The sequence below is a fragment of the Gopherus evgoodei genome, unplaced genomic scaffold, assembly GCF_007399415.2.
Source record: "Gopherus evgoodei ecotype Sinaloan lineage unplaced genomic scaffold, rGopEvg1_v1.p scaffold_41_arrow_ctg1, whole genome shotgun sequence".
NCBI classification, from domain to species: domain Eukaryota; kingdom Metazoa; phylum Chordata; order Testudines; family Testudinidae; genus Gopherus; species Gopherus evgoodei.
The window spans coordinates 555,173-571,123 of record NW_022060062.1 but is presented as its reverse complement, the minus strand read 5'-3'; the positions used below and the strand labels follow the sequence as shown (position 1 = coordinate 571,123).

At 48.2% G+C, this 15,951-nt stretch overlaps 1 protein-coding gene across 1 annotated transcript in view; it reads right to left on the bottom strand.

The window, feature by feature from the left end:
- The window catches only part of LOC115642553 (E3 ubiquitin-protein ligase Mdm2-like), a 35,471-nt gene extending 20,658 nt beyond the window's left edge, over positions 1–14,813 (bottom strand). Inside the window, 2 exon segments of the mRNA XM_030546175.1 lie at positions 171–245; positions 14,736–14,813. Of these exon segments, the coding sequence (XP_030402035.1) occupies positions 171–245; positions 14,736–14,813 (153 nt within the window).
- Positions 14,814–15,951: the final 1,138 nt, after the last annotated feature.

Here is a 15,951-nt window from a genome sequence, read left to right as displayed (position 1 = left end):
ACAAAGCCAGGAACAGAACCACCTCCTAGCTTCCATACCGATGCCCTACCCAGTACACCACATTATTTTTCTTTCATTTTGGGGTAACTAATAAGTATGATAAACTTGTAAGAGTGAAACTTTTATTTATTGCTTTCAATCATTCCAAATGAGAAATTCAGATAATTTACCTCCATCATTGTTAAAGTGTCTTTTGGGGCACCAGCAAATTTTAACAACTTCAAGAATAGTGGCTTCGGTTTAAACTGAAAGAAAAAAAAAAGCAAATAACATATTTCATTTTTATAGTGCACGTCCTTCCCAAAGAGTCCAAAGCACCATAGATTATTTGAGTATTACACCCACAAAAACTATGTTATTTACATTGAAAAGTCAAGCACCGCAAAGTTAGGATATGGTAGATTTTTGGTTCCCCCTGCAACTATAATTTTGTCACTCACCCAATGCATTTACCATTCACATGAAATGAAACAGGGGCCCTGTGAAAATCTGTGTCATCACATAATTTAAGACTGTGCCAAAATACATATGCACACGGAGGCTAAAGTAAGGTTGCACAGGCAACGACAGTCTTTGCAACCTAAATAAGATTTGTTTACATGCTTAGGTAATTTCCTAGGTTTTTCTTTTTAAGAAAAAAGATAAACCAATCTTATTACACGCAACTATAACGATCCTCCCTCGCCCAAATCATACATCAATACTTGGGTGTGAACCCTGAACTTTCAGACTGCTCCCCTTTGAACTACAAGACTTACCACGTTACCTGGTAAGTAGAAGGCTGTTATCCTAAGGGGGGACCCAGCCTACCTCTCTTGTACCACCAGGCGGTATGGCAGCTCCTACCCCACATGGAGCCCTCAAAGTGAATCAGCTGGCTCATTAGAACTATTTGCAGGGTTTGGGCATAAGCCCATCTCTCTCTCCCCACTTCTTCTTGTGCAACAGCTCTAACAGTTCTTCAGCATTCCCAATATAGAGTGCAATGAACAGGTGAGAGAAGGGAAATGGCTTTTTTCAAAAAGGCATCTCTCAGCAAAACCTGAACTGAATGTCATGGGACAAACCAGGCAGCTCTTCAGCCCAAGGACTTTCCTCCTGCCGTATTTCAAGTGTTTCATGCAACCCATGAAGCAGCTAGAGCTTCTAAAAACAAAGGGCCACAATAATTTTTTATATGGAAAGTGTTAGGCAACCTAATTACTGGCTCAGCCCAGTAATACAAACATATCACTGAAATGCAACAGATGGATATATAACAGAAAGGAACAAACTCCATCAAATCAAGTGTCAGAGTATAATTAGGGAGTTCAAAAAGAATTTGAAGAGCAACTAGTAAAACACAAAAACTAACAGCAAATTTTTTAAAGCACATCAGAAGCAGGAAGTCTGCCAAAGAATCAGTGGGGCACTAGAGATCGAGGTGCTAAAGAAGTACTCAATGAAAACAAGGCAACAGCATCAGTCCTCCCTGCAGAGGATACGGGGGAGATTCCCATACATCAGCCATTCTTTGTAGGTAACAAATCTGAGGAAGCAGCTGGAGGTGTCAGTAAAGGTGGTTTTGGAACAAACTGATAAATTTAAGTGTAGTAAGTCACCAGGACCAGACTGGTATTCACCCAAGAGTTCTAAAGGAATTCAAACACGAAACTGCAGGGTAACGACTGTGGTATATAACCTATTGTTTAAATTAGCCTCTGCATTAGATGTCTGGTAAGTAGCTAACATAATACCGATTAAAAAAAAAAAGGCCTCAAAGCAATGCTGGAAATTACAGGCTGGTAAGTCTAATATCACAATCAGGCAAACTGGCTGAAACTGTGTGTCTGACAATTGTGTTCTTTACTATAGGTCAAGGGTAGTCAATTATTTTTTATCAAGGTCCAAATATCTTGGTCATGATGTAGGCAAAGTTCAGACTCCAGAGAAAATAATAAAATACAGTGCAGTAACAATAATTACGAGTAAATAAGATTTTGGGGTCCAATTGAAAACATCTGGCAGTCTGGATTTGGCCTCTGATCCGCCTATTGACTACCTCTGCTATATAGGAACATGATATGTTAAGGAATAGTCAATGGATTTTGTAAAGGGAAATCATGTAGAATCCAATCTAGTCAAATTATTTTAAGGTGTCAACAAATATGTGGACAAGGGTGATCCCGTAGATATACCTGGACTTTCAGAAGGTCTTTAACAAGGTCTCTCACCAAAAGGTTCTTAAGCAAACTAAGCAGTCCTGGGATAAGAGGGAAGGTCTCTACTAGATCAGTATTAAAATACAGTAAACAAAAGGTAGAAATAAGTGGCTAGTTTTCAAATTGGAAAGAAGTAAATGCTGGGTCCCTCAAGGATCTGTACTGGGACCAGTGCTGTTCAATATATTCATAAATGATCCAGAGAACGGGGTAAACAGCGAGTGGCAAAGTTTGTAGACAATATAAAAATACCCAAGATTGTTAAGTCCAAAGCTGACTGAAGAGTTACGAACGGATCTCACAAAACTCAGTGACTGGGCAACAAAATGGCTGATTAAATCAAACCATAGAATTGTAGGACTGGAAATGACCCTGGGAGATCTTCTAGTTCGGTCCCCTGCACTCATGCAGGACTAATTATTACCCAGACCATTCCTGACAGGTGTTTGCCTAACCTGCTCTTAAAAATCCCCAATGATGGAGATTGCACAACCTCCCTAGGCAATTTATTCCAGTGCTTTACCACCCTGACAGGAAGTTTTTCCTAATGTCCAACCTAAACCACCTTTGCCACAATTTAAGCCCATTGCTTCTTGTTCTATTCTCAGAGGTTAGGAGAATAATTTTTCTCCCTCCTTCTTGTAACAACTTTTTATGTACTTGAAAATTGTTATGTCCCCTTCTCAGTCTCCATATTAAACAAACCCATGTTTTTCAATTTTTCCTCATGGGTTATGTTTTTTAGACCTTTAATCATTTTTGCTGCTCTTCTCTGGAGGACCTTCTCCAATTTGTCTACATTTTTCCTGCAGCGTGGTCCCCAGAACTGGACACAATACTCCAGCTGAGGCTAATCAGGGCGGAGTAGAGCAGAAGAATTACTTCTTGTGTCTTGCTTACAACACTCCTGGCTAATACAGCCCAGAATGTTTGCTCTTTTTTGCCACAGTGTTACACTATTGACTCATATGTAGCTTGTGATAAATGTAATGTTGGTATGTGTGAAGTAGTGCACACTGGGAAAAGTAATTCCAGCCATACATACAAAATGGAGTCTAAATTAGTTGTTATCACTCAAGAAAGATCTTGGAGCCACTGCAGATAGTTGTCCGAAAATAGCCACTCAATGTGCAAGCGCAATCAAAAAACAAACAAACAGTGTCTTAGGGACCATCAGGAAAGGGGTAAATAATAAGGCACTAAATATCATAATGCCTCTACATAAATCCATGGTAAGCCCACACCTTGAATACTGCATGCAGGTCTGGTTGTCCCCTCTCAAAAAAGATATATTAGAATTAAAATAAATGTAGAGAAGGCAAAAACGATTAGGGGGTATAAACCAGCTTGTGTATGAGAAGAGATGAAATACACTGAGACTTTTCATCTTAGAAAAGAGATGAATCACAGAATCACAGAATATCAGGGTTGGAAGGGACCTTAGGAGGTCATCAAGTCCAACCCCCTGCTCAAATGACCTCAAGGGAATATGACAGAGAATTATAAAATCATGAATGGTGTGGAGAAAGTCAATAAGGAAGTATGTGAAGGGGTAAATAATAACATAAAATTATGGATCACCCAATAAAATTAGTAGGCAGAAGGTTTAAAACAAACACAAGGATGTACTTCTTCACCCAATACACGCTCAACCTGTGGAACTTGGTGCCAGAGGATGTTAAAATGGCCCAATGTATAAGTGGGTTCAAAAAAGTTCATTAATGGCTATTAGCCAAGACGGTCAGGGATGCAACCCCATGCTGTAGGTGTCCCTAAACTTTGACTGTCAGAAGCTGGGACTGGACCACAGGATGGTTGGATCACTCAGTAAATTGTCCTGTATCCTTCATTCCCCCTGAAGCATCTGGCACCAGCCATTGTCGGAAGACAAGATTCTAGGCTAGGTGGACCAGTGGTCTGACTCAGTATGGCCATTCATATGTTTTTACAACAGATTCATGAAGGGAATGAACATCTCACTGAAATAGAGAGAATATACCATAAGTAGAAAGAACCTCGGGCTAGACTACACTGGCAGTGCTTTAACATGGCTTGTGTAGTCACAGCAGAGCACTGGGAAAGAGCTCTCCCGCCAGGGCTGACTCTAGGTTTTTTGCTGCCCGAAGCAAAAAAAAATTGGCTCCCCCCCGCAAATTTTTTTTTTGCTTTTGCACTTTGAAGTTTTGTTTTGACTGTTTAAAAATAAAAAAATGAAAACAGAGAATCTGTAGTTAGTGAAACAAAACCATTTCCTACTAGTGTAATTTTAATATTTAATTTTAACAAAACCCTCCCACCTGGTCCAACTCTTACCTTGCTGCGGATCTGGTTCAAGGCGGATTCAGCTCCCGTCACCACAGCTCCCAGCGCCAGGGGTTGGGGCTGCTGCTGGATCCCAGCCCCGCTCGTCCTTGGTCTTTGCCTTGGCCCTGGCACGAGCTGGGCTCAGCATGGGCTGCCACTCTGCTCCCCTCTCCCCTCCTCTGGCAGGAGGCGCCGCAGAGGGAAAGAGGAGAAGGCGGCGGTGGAGGAAGCGGGGACAAGCCAAGGAGGAGCAGCCCGCCTGGGCGTCATGTCCCGCCATCCTCTGCAGCCGGAGCAGGGACGCGCTACCGGCTCCCGCCTGGGGGGTGGCCGCTGCCTGCGGGAGAGTGGAAGGGAGAAGCCGAGGAGAAGCGGGCCGTCCTCTGCAGCCGGGGAAGGGCCGCGCTACCGCTCTTCCGCGTCAGCGGCCACCACCCCCAAGGTGGAGCTGGTAGTGTGGCCCTGCCCCGACTGCAGAAGACGGGCTGCTTCTCAGCTTGTTCACGCCTCTCTCCCGTGGTCAGCGACCACCCCTACTCCCCAGACGGGAGCCAGTAACGCGGCCCTGTCCAGCTGCAGAGGATAAGCTGCTCCTCAGTTTGCAAATCAATTATAGGGGCCCTTTCCATAAAAAAAAGTTGCAATACTACAGAATACTGTATTCTCGTGGGGGCTCCTGAAAAAGCTCAAACACGTCTGCCAAAACCTGAACATGATTTGGGGTTTCAGAAGTGTGTGGCCAAATATTTGCTCCTTGCTGTGTTTGATTGTTTAAAGAAACAATAAAAAAAAACTCTGCTTAAAAAAAATCCAAAACTTTTGAATTTTAATGGAGTTAGACTTGAAATTAGACCAAGGTTTCTAGCCATTAGAGGAGTGAAATTCTGGAACAGCCTTCCAAAGGGAGTAGTGGGGGCAAAAGACATATCTGGCTTCAAGACTAAGTTTGATAAGTTTATGAAAGGGATGGTATGATGGGATAGCCTAATTTTGGCAATTCATTTGGCAACTGATCTTTGATTATCAGCAGGTAAGTATGCCCAGTGGTCTGTGATGGGATGTTAGATGGGGTGGGATCTGAGTTACTACAGAGAATTCTTTCCTGGGTGCTGGCTGGTGAGTCTTGCCTACATGCTCAGGGTTTAACTGATCGCCATATTTGGGGTCGGGAAGGAATTTTTCTCGAGGGCAGACTGGCATTGGCCCTGAGGTTTCTCGCCTTCCTCTGCAGCATGGGGCGCGGGTCACTTGCTGGAGGATTCTCTGCAGCTTGAGGTCTTCAAATCACAATTTGAGGACTTCAATAACTCAGACATAGGTTAGGGGGTTGTTACAGGAGTGGGTGGGTGAGATTCTGTGGCTTGCATTGTGCAGGAGGTCAGACTAGATGATCATAATGGTCTCTTCTGACCTTAAAGTCTATGAGTCTATGATATGGCTTGCCTCCTTGATCTTCTATGGCGAAAGCACGCACAACAGACAAAGACTTTCTTCCCTCCCAGATTTGAAAGTATCTTGTCTCCTTATTGGTCCTGTTGGTCAGGTGTCAGCTACGTTATGTGATCTTCTTAACCCTTTACAGGCAAAAGAGGAATTAACCCTTACCTGTATGTTTATGACACACTCTAAAAGCTTATCAGACGTCACTGCTCAATCTGACGGGGGCCCTAGTAAGCCAAAGTTATTCAAGCCCTTCTGGAAGGGTTGCGTTTTTGGTCAGAAGGACTTGTCTGCTTGCTGAATCAAAAGAAGGCCCTGAGTCATTTTAGATGCAGACTTTTTATGCCAAAAATCCTTTCTTAGTCAGCTGGTCTCTGGAACACCTAGTTTGAATCAGTTTATGCAAGCATCCCCAAGGATGGTACCTCTCTGGATGTCTTTACAATCTGAGTGATTCACCTTAAATCACCACCCACTGCTTTTAGTTCCTGAAGGAGCTGTGGTATCATTCCCCCTCACTCTCCTCCATTGCCCCAAGTTGAATACAGTCCCTGGCCAACAGTGATACATAAACCATTCGTAAGCTTAATACAGTATGTATCCCCAGAGATACTGCACAAGGCTGCAACATATGTCATAACAACCTAGTACGACAATAGTCTCTTTTTGTAGCTGCATCATACTGACACATTCACTTTGTGATTCACTATAATCCCCAGATCCTTTCCAGCGGTACTACTGCCTAGCTAGTTATTCCCTATTTTGTAGTTATGCATTTGATTTTTCATTCCTAAGTGTGGTACTTTGCACTTGTTTTTATTGAATTTCATCTACTGATTTCAGACCAATCCTCCAATTTATCAAGGGCATTTCAAATTCTAATCCTGTCCTCCAAAGTGCTTTCAACCCCTCCCAGACTGGTGTCATCTGCAAATTGCCTAACTGAACTTTCGACTCCATTATCCAATTGATTTATGAAAACATTGAATAGTGCTGGACCTCTGTGGGACCAGCTGGACACACTTCCCCACTTTGAAAGTGTATCTTTGATAACCATTCCTTGATTACTGTCCTCCAACCAGTTTTTCACCCACTAGTTCACCTACCTGCACATGACTGAGCCGTAGAACACAGGCCAAGCACATACTTGGCTAAAATAATGTAGAAATGTCTTGTGGTTAATCTGCAGAGCAGAAATTCACTATTTTTCTTCTTTGCCCAAGGAGTGACTCAGTTGTAGCTCAGAAGGAGGAATGTGCTCATGCCATCCAGCAAAAGTAACAGCTTCAGCCAGATATCTAGGCACTGGGACGGAGGCTGGGTGAGAAGCTGAGGGTTAAGGTAAGCAAGCCATATTTAGCAGGTGTCCCCTATGAGACTGAACTCGGGCCAGTGGGCCATTCAGGCGAGGCATAAGGAGCATACAGAAGCCTGTGTGGTTACAACTAAAGCTGGGTGAGTTTTTTGTTCAATCAAAACAACATTGAAGAAAAAATGTGCAGAAAAATGTTGTTTCATTTAACTTCTGTTTTCCACTTAAAGTCTTTAAAAATGGTTTTCACTGAGCTTTTCCTCTCTTGGCCTTTCCTTTTCCTCGCCCCCTTTTCCCTCTCAGGGCAGGGAGAGAAAAAGTTAAAGAGGGAGAAAAAGGAGGTGGAATAAAGGGGTAACACCACATTGTAAACCTTGGAGGCTTTTTTGGTTCTTGTTTCACCAAGCAGAAAAACAAAAACAAACAAACAAATAAAAACCCTGCTAAACATTTCAAATGAAATGAGATTTTTTAGAATCCTTGACCCATCCTGCTCCTTGTCCCCTGACAACCACCTCCCCAAGACCCCCCCACCCAACCCCCTTTGCCTGTTCCCTGACCGTCTCCCCAGAACCTTTGCCCCCTGACTGTCCCCGGGACTCCCTGTTCCTTAGCCAACCCCCTGGCCCCAGCCACTTACCCCCGGCTCACGATGGGCGTCGAGAAGCTGCCCTGAACAGCGCTACAACCACATGGCTCCGGGCAGGCCTGAGCTCTTCCCTGCTCAGAGCCGCGTGGTAAGGGGAGGAGCCACTTGGCCCGGAGCTTGCAGCCCCACCCCCTTACCACGCAGCTCTGAGTGGGGTGGATCTCAGCCCCCCCAGGAGCCAAGTGGCTGCAGTGCTGTTCAGGACGCGCTGTGGCGCTGGGGGAATGGCAGGAGCAAGTCTCAGCCACTCTCGTGGAGGCCCCTGCGGGCCCGGGGCAAATTGCCCCACTTGCCCCCCGCCGGCGGCCCTGGTGCGAACAAGCCGAGGAGGAGCGGCCCGTCCTCTGCAGCCAAGCAGGGCTGCGCTACCGGGTCCCGCCACTCTTCCATGGTCGGGGCCATCCCTCTCTCCCAAGTAGAGCCGACAGCATGGCCCTGCCCCAGCTGTAGATGACCAACCACTCCTCCTCAGCTTGTTCGTGGTGCTCTCCCATGGTTAGTGGCCACCCCCCCACTCTCCTAAGCAGGAGCCGGTAGCGCGGCCCTGCCCCGGCTGCAGAGGATGGGTCACTTCTCGGCTCGCAGCAGCAGGGAGAAGCCAAGGAGGAGCGGCCTCTGGGACTGGAGGTGCTGTGGCTGTTTCAGTGGTTGGCATGGAATCCGGGTCCACTACCTCTGTCTGGGTCTCTGGTAACACAGACGGGGCCTCTGTGGACGGCTCAGGAACAGGAATGGGTCTGGAAGCTTGCCTGGTTTGGCTACGTGTAACCATTCCCACTTTCTTGGCCCGCTTCACCTGGTTGGCCAAGTGTTCCCCCAGTAGCATGGGGATAGGATAATTGTCATAGACTGCAAAAGTCCACATTCCTGACCAGCCTTTGTACTGGACAGGCAGTTCAGCTGTAGGCAAGTCTACAGCTTGTGACATGAAGGAGTAAATTGTCACTTGGGCCTTTGGGTTGATGAATTTGGGGTCTATGAAGGATTGGTGGATAGCTGACACTTGTGCCCCCGTGTCTCTCCACGCAGTAACCTTCCTTCCGCCCACTCTCAAATTTTCCCTTCGCTCCAAGGGTATTTGAGAGGCATCTGGGCCTGGGGATCTTTGGTGTGATGGTGGTATAATGAACTGCACTCGGATGGCGTTCTTTGGACAGTTGGCCTTGATATGTCCCAGTTCATTACACTTAAAGCATCTTTCATCTGATGGGTCACTGGGTCGAGCCGAGTTACTGGAGACTGGTGAGGTGGAAGAATATGGCGTCTGTGGCTTTACTTGGGTTGTATGTGGGGTCTTTGGCTGTCCTCGGTTGTAGGGTTTATGGTCAGTGTGCCCCCTGGGGTATTCGTTCCCCTTGACCGTAGCTTTCTTGCTTTCTGCCACTTCCATCCATTTGGCTTCAATTTCCCCCGCCTCAGCGAGATTTTTGGGTTTTCCATCTTGTGTGTACCGTGTTATGTCCTCAGGAACACCATCCAAGAACTGCTCCATTTGTATGAGGAGGTGCAGTTCTTCCAAGGATTTAACATTGTGTCCTGATATCCAGGCCTCATAATTTTTCCCAGCGTAGTAGGCATGTTTGGGAAATGACACATCTGGTTTCCACTTTTGGGTTTTGAAACGCTGACGGGCATGATCCGGGGTTATCCCCATTCTGTATCTGGCCTTGGTTTGAAAAAGTTTGTAGTCGTTCATTTGCTGCTTAGGCATTTCAGCTGCCACCTCTGCTAAAGGTCCACTGAGCTGTAGCCTCAATTCTACCATGTACTGGTCTTCAGGAATGCTGTACCCAAGACAGGCTCTTTCAAAATTTTCCAAGAAGGCCTCGGTGTCATCACCTGCCTTGTAGGTGGGAAATTTTCTGTGATGTGGAACCATAATTGGCGAAGGGTTGTTAGGATTGGCTGGCGCATGCAACCCAGCTTGCGCTAAGTCCAGTTCATGTTTTCTCTGTTTTTCCTTCTCTTCACTTTCTTTTTGTTGTTTTTCCATTTCTTTTTGTTGTTTTTCCATTTCTTGGCGGTAGGCTGCCTCTTCTTCTTCTTGTTTCATTTTGTGGGCCACTTCTTCTTCTTGTAGTTTTCTGTGGTGGGCTGCATTTTTGGCTTCTTCTTGTTTTTGTAGCCTTTCCATCTTTTGTTTGTGAGTTGCCTCATCTCTGGCCATCTGTGCTCTGAGCAGTTCTATCTGTTTTTCCATTGCCTCGAGCTGTGCTGCCTCTGGTTTTCGTGACATCTTGTTTTCTTGTGTTGGGGTGCCCTCCGGTGTTTATTGTCTGAACTGCAGGCTCTGTTGCCTCCTGGGGTCTGCCTAGCAACAGTGCCTTTTTCCCTTTCTTTCTCTAGCTAATTTTTTCAAAGTAAAGTAAACCAGAAAAACCACTTTATTTGCATGAGTATAGTGCTGGTATCTGCCTCCTAAAGGGAGTGCTATTGTGTGACAAATGACCCTTAATAGTCTCTTAATGGTTTCTTGCTTAATATGCAAGCCACAACTGCCAGAGAGAGCAGAAAAAAAAATTCTCTCTGGTTCCCTTTTAAAACCAAACTGTTCCTCTCTGCTTAAAAGCCCCTAGCAGAGAAAAGAAAAATGTAATATTCCTACTGGCTTCTGGATTCTATCTTTCCCAACGCTGCACACCATATCATAAACCTAGTCCCAGATTTGGACCTTAGCGTCCAAAATATGGGGGTTAGCATGAAAACCTCCAAACTTAGTTACCAGCTTGGACCTTTAAAGCTGCCACCACCCAAAAAATTAGAGTGTTTTGGGGCACTCTGGTCCCCCAAAAAACTTTCCCTGGGGACCCTGTCATAAACAGATAGCTAAGGGTTAATGTCTCTTTCACCTGGAAAGAAGTAATCTGAACCACCTGACCAGAGGACCAATCAGGAAACAGGATTTTTTTCAACTCTGGGTGGAGGAAATTGTGTGTCTGAGTTCTTTATCTGTCTGCCTGTATGCTCTCTCAGATGAGGAGTGATTTCTATTTCCTGCTTTCTAATCTTCTGTTTCCCAGTTGTAAGTACAAAAAGATCAGATAGGATTTATATGTTCTTTTTTTGTATTTACATGAATATAGTTGCTGGAGTGCTTTAAATTGTATTCTGTTTGAATAAGGCTGTTTATTCAATATTCTTTTAAGCAATTGACCCTGTATTTGTCACCTTAATACAGGGAGACCATTTTTATGTATTTTTCTTTCTTTTTATATAAACCTTTCTTTTTAAGACCTGTTGGGAGTTTTTCTTTAGTGGGAAATTCCAGGGAATTGAGTCTGTACTCACCAGGGAATTAGTGGGAGGAAGAAGTCAGAGGGAACTCTGTGTGTGTTAGATTTACTAGCTTAATTTTGCATTCCCTCTGGGTGAAGAGGGAGGTAATTCTGTTCTCCAGGACTGGGAACGGGGAGGGTGGAGTCCCTCTGCTTAGATTCACGGAGGTTGCTTCTGTGTATCTCTCCAGGAGCACCTGGAGGGGGGAAGGGAAAAGATTTCTTTCCCTTTGTTGTGAGACTCAAGGGTTTGGGTCTTGGGGTCCCCAGGGAAGGTTTTCAGGGGGACCAGAGTGCCCCAAAACACTCTAATTTTTTGGGTGGTGGCAGCAGTACCAGGTCCAAGCTGGTAACTAAGCTTGGAGGTTTTCATGCTAACCCCCATATTTTGGACGCTAAGGTCCAAATCTGGGACTAGGTTATGACAGACCCCAAGACCCAAATCCCTTGAGTCTCACAACAAAGGGAAATAAACCTTTTCCCTTCCCCCCTCCAGGTGTTCCTGGAGAGAGACACCGAAGCAAGCTTCGTGAATCTAAACAGAGGGATTCCACCCTCCCCATTCCCAGTTCTGGAAAACAGAATTACTTCCCTCTTCACCCAGAGGGAATGCAAAGTCAGGCTAGTAAATCTAACACACACAGATTTCCCCCTGACTTTTTCCTCCCACCAATTCCCTGGTGAGTACAGACTCAATTCCCTGGAGTTCCCCCACTAAAGAAAAACTCTAACAGGTCTTAAAAAGAAAGCTTTATATAAAAAGAAAGAAAAGTACATAAAATGGTCTCTCTGTATTAAGGTGACAAATACAGGGTCATTTGCTTAAAAGAATATTGAATAAACAGCCTTATTCAAAAAGAATACAATTCAAAGCACTTCAGCAACTATAGACATGTAAATACAAAACAACAAACCAACTTTGTACTCACAACCTGGAAACAGAGGATTAGAAAGCAGGAAATAGAAAAATTCTTCTCATAGCTGAGAGAGAGTCAGGCACAAGACCCAAGAACAAAGGACTCCCACACAAAGTTCCCTCCACCCAGATTTGAAAAAGTCTTGTTTCCTGATTGATCCTCTGGTCAGGTGGTTCAGATAACTTCTTTCCAGGTGAAAGAGACGTTAACCCTTAGCTATCTGTTTATGACATCTCCCATGGTCAGTGGCCACCCCCCCACTCTCCTAAGCAGAAGCCGGTAGCGCGGTCCTGCCCCGGCTGCAGAGGATGGGTCACTCCTCAGCTCGCAGCGGCAGGGAGAAGCCAAGGAGGAGCGGCCTGTCCTCTGCAGCTGGGGAAGGGCCGCGCTACCAGCTCCTGCCTGAGGAGTCAGGGGTGGCCCCTGCCTGCAGGAGAGCAGCGGGGACACGCTCCCCACTTAGCAGGCTCCCTGCCCCGCTGTACCCGGTGGCAGAACAGGCTGGTTACCGCCCTCCGGGCCGTCAAGATCCAGCCAGAACGCCGCTTCAGGGATGAGCTGGGGCCCTAGCCTTATGCCTCCCCCTATATTTTGCTGCCCTGGGCACCTGCTTGTTTAGCTGGTGCCTAGAGCCGCCCCTGCTCCCAGCACTCTAAAAACCCACCTCCATGCGGAACGTAGCTCTCAGCGCTGGTGCACTGTCTGCACTGGTGCTTTACAGGCCAAAACTTCCTGTGCTCGAGGGAGTGTTTTTTCACACCACTGAGTGAGAGAGTTGCGGCACTGTAAATTGCCAGTGTATTATTTAAGCCCTTAATTATTTAAGATCTGATCCTGCAACTGGATAGGTGTGGGAGGAAGCTTGTGGCCACAAGGAGCCCTGCAGATGTCAATGGGACTCTATATAAACACAAGGGTCTTCCCAGGCATTGCAGATCTGATTGCAGAAAAAGGCCTTACAATTACTCCCTTGATTTCCATGACAAAATCCCTGAATTTTAAGGTAGTTTGATTTTAAATAAATCACTGTATTTTTCCATCCTAAGCTGCATGGTATTTTTTGCATGAACATCTAGCTTTTTTCATGTTTTCCTACCTTTCTGGCCTTTTAAACGATTCGTAACTACTTAACTTTTCTAACCAAGTAAATTCACTTGGAATAGCATGCCATAACTTTTTTAATAACTTCAGTCACATCTGATGTGAAAGAAACCATAGGACAGCAACTAACACCTTTGCTGCAGATCTGGTACAGCACTCAGACAGAAGAGTGACACACTTTATGAATCAACACACCCCTGGGCTTTTCATTATAAGGTTTATGTCTCTTACCCTGTCCTGTTTTTAAGCTCTAATGCAGCACAAGGTGGCATTGTGACATACTGAAAACCTACAGTTGAATTAAAACAACAAAGAGTCCTTGTGGCACAAGCAAAATTATATTAAGTGAATCCAATTTCCCCATAAGAATTAATGTAAACAGAGGGGTTCGATTCCAGGGAATTTTTTTTTCACGAGACAAAAGATTAAAACTTATACTGCGTGTGTGTGTACGTGTACATATATATATAAACCAACAGTTTAATACTGGTACACAGCATTGATGATTGTGAAGCTTGGAGTCAGAGGGTGGGATATTCCCCTGGGAATGCCTTACTGCTAAATGATGAACTAACTGGCTGAGCCCTCCAGGGTTAACTTCTTGGTAATGCAGCCTGACACTCTACAAGGCAGAAGGAATGAAGGGAGGGGAGACCGCATAGCAGAGAGACACACCCTGTGTGTGTGTGAGAGACAGAGATGTGCATTTCCCCTTTAAGTATGCTGACCCTTGTCTTAGGTACACTGCCTTGTTAATTAGATCAGCAAGCTGAGACCCATACAGCTGCTGCCAGGAAGCTCCCTCCGTCCTGAGCCCTGTCCTGTGCCCGCCCCCCCATGGAAGATGGGGTAAGCAGGTTTCAGGAGCAAGGGGACACCCAGACATTAGTGCCGCCTTCCTCCCCCCTCGGGCACTCCAGCAAGCAGGAGGCTCTGGGAGCAGCTCGGGAGAGATAGCTGACCTGCCAGCAATTGCTAGCCTGCTGGGTGGCGGCCGCACAGGGAACTTAGGGGAGCAGGAAGCTGCTAGGGGGGCTGCTGGTCCACCTACCCACCAGCTAGTGGCAACGGGCTGCTCTTCCTGCAAGCAGTGGACAAAGCCGGCCGCTGCCAAACGACGTTAGAAGGGAGCATGGCACAACTTTAAACGAGCAACAGAAGGAGGCTCAGGGGCCGCCTTGCAGTGAGAGGTCACTGCACAGACTAACAGGCCCCTGCCAGCGCACAGCTCATGGAATTGCTTCCAGTCACTCCCTCGGGAACAATCCAAGCCCCATGTGCTGCTGAACCCTCCCAGGGCGCTAGCAGGAGCCTGGCCAGCCTGCCCCGGGCAGGGTCTCTGCGGAGCGGATTGACTCACCTGTTCGGGGCTCCCGCCTGGCGTGACACTCAAACACCCGCTGAACCCCTGGAAATCCACCTGAACCCCAGTCTGGGGGGCTGAGTCCGGCTCCCCCACCCCGGAGAGCTGATCTGCGCGGTGAAGGGCCCGCCCCGGCTTCCACCCACCAGGGAACCGGCCCGGGCGCTACTCACCAGCGGCTCCTGCGCGGGGGGGCAGGCGGCAGTGGCGCCGGGGCGCTCGGCCCCCGCCGGCACCTCGGGGTCGCACATGGCCTGGAACGGGGCCTCCGGGGCGCGCTGGGGGGGCTGAGTTGAGGCCAGGCCACCATGCAGCAGCGGCGCGTCTGAGCAGGACCCAGCGGGAGGGCGCCCCCTAGCGAGCCGGCGCGCGCTGCACCCGGGGCTCTGCCGGCGGGGTGGGTCCTCTCGCCCCCCACTCCCTCTGCCCGAGGGGACCCCCTGCCCCGGCGGCTGCACAACCGAGCCCCCCCTGCCCGAGGGGACCCACTGCCCCGGCGGCTGCAGGACCGAGCCCCATTGCCCGAGGGGACCCCCTGCCCCAGCGGCTGCAGGACCAAGCCCCCCCTGCCTGAGGGTACCCCCTGCCCCAGCGGCTGCAGGACCGAGACTCCCCTGCCCGAGGGGACCCCCTGCCCTGGCAGCTGCAGGACCGAGCCCCCCCTGCCCCAGGGGACCACCTGCCCCGGCGGCTACAGGACCGAGCCCCCTCCCCCCCTGCCCGAGGGGACCCCCTGCCCCGGCGGCTGCAGGACCGAGCCTCCCTTCCCGAGGGGAACCCCTTCCCTGGCGGCTGCAGGACCAAGCCCCCCCTTCCCGAGGGGACCCCTTGCCCCGGCGGCTGCAGGACCAAGCCCCCTCCCCACCATCCGAGGGGACCCCCTGCCCTGGTGACTGCAGGACCGAGCCCCCTTGCCCGAGGGTACCCCCTGCCCCGGCGGCTGCAGGACCAAGCCCCCTTGCCCGAGGGGACCCCCTGCCCCGGCAGCTGCAGGACCGAGCCCCCTCCCTACCATCCGAGGGGACCCCCTACCCCAGCAACTGCAAGATCGAGCCCTGCTCTGCCCCACCTAAGGGGACCCTCTGCCCCGATGACTGCAGGACCGAGCCCTGTTCTGCCCCGGCCTTGCCCACCCCGGCAGCTGCATTTCTCCACTGATCCAGGGGTGGGGTCCCATCCCTCTGTATTTCCCAGACGTGTCCAGATTTTTCACCGTTCAGTAGCCGTCTGGGAGGAATAGGGTGACCAGATGCTAACTGTAACATATCGGGACCTCTGGGGGGGGGCACTTTTTTCATTGTTACACTCGGGTCTCTGGTGGTATTTCGGCAGAGGGGGCTTCAGTCGCTGACGGTCTTTGGTGGCATTTCAGTGGAGGGTAATAAGTCT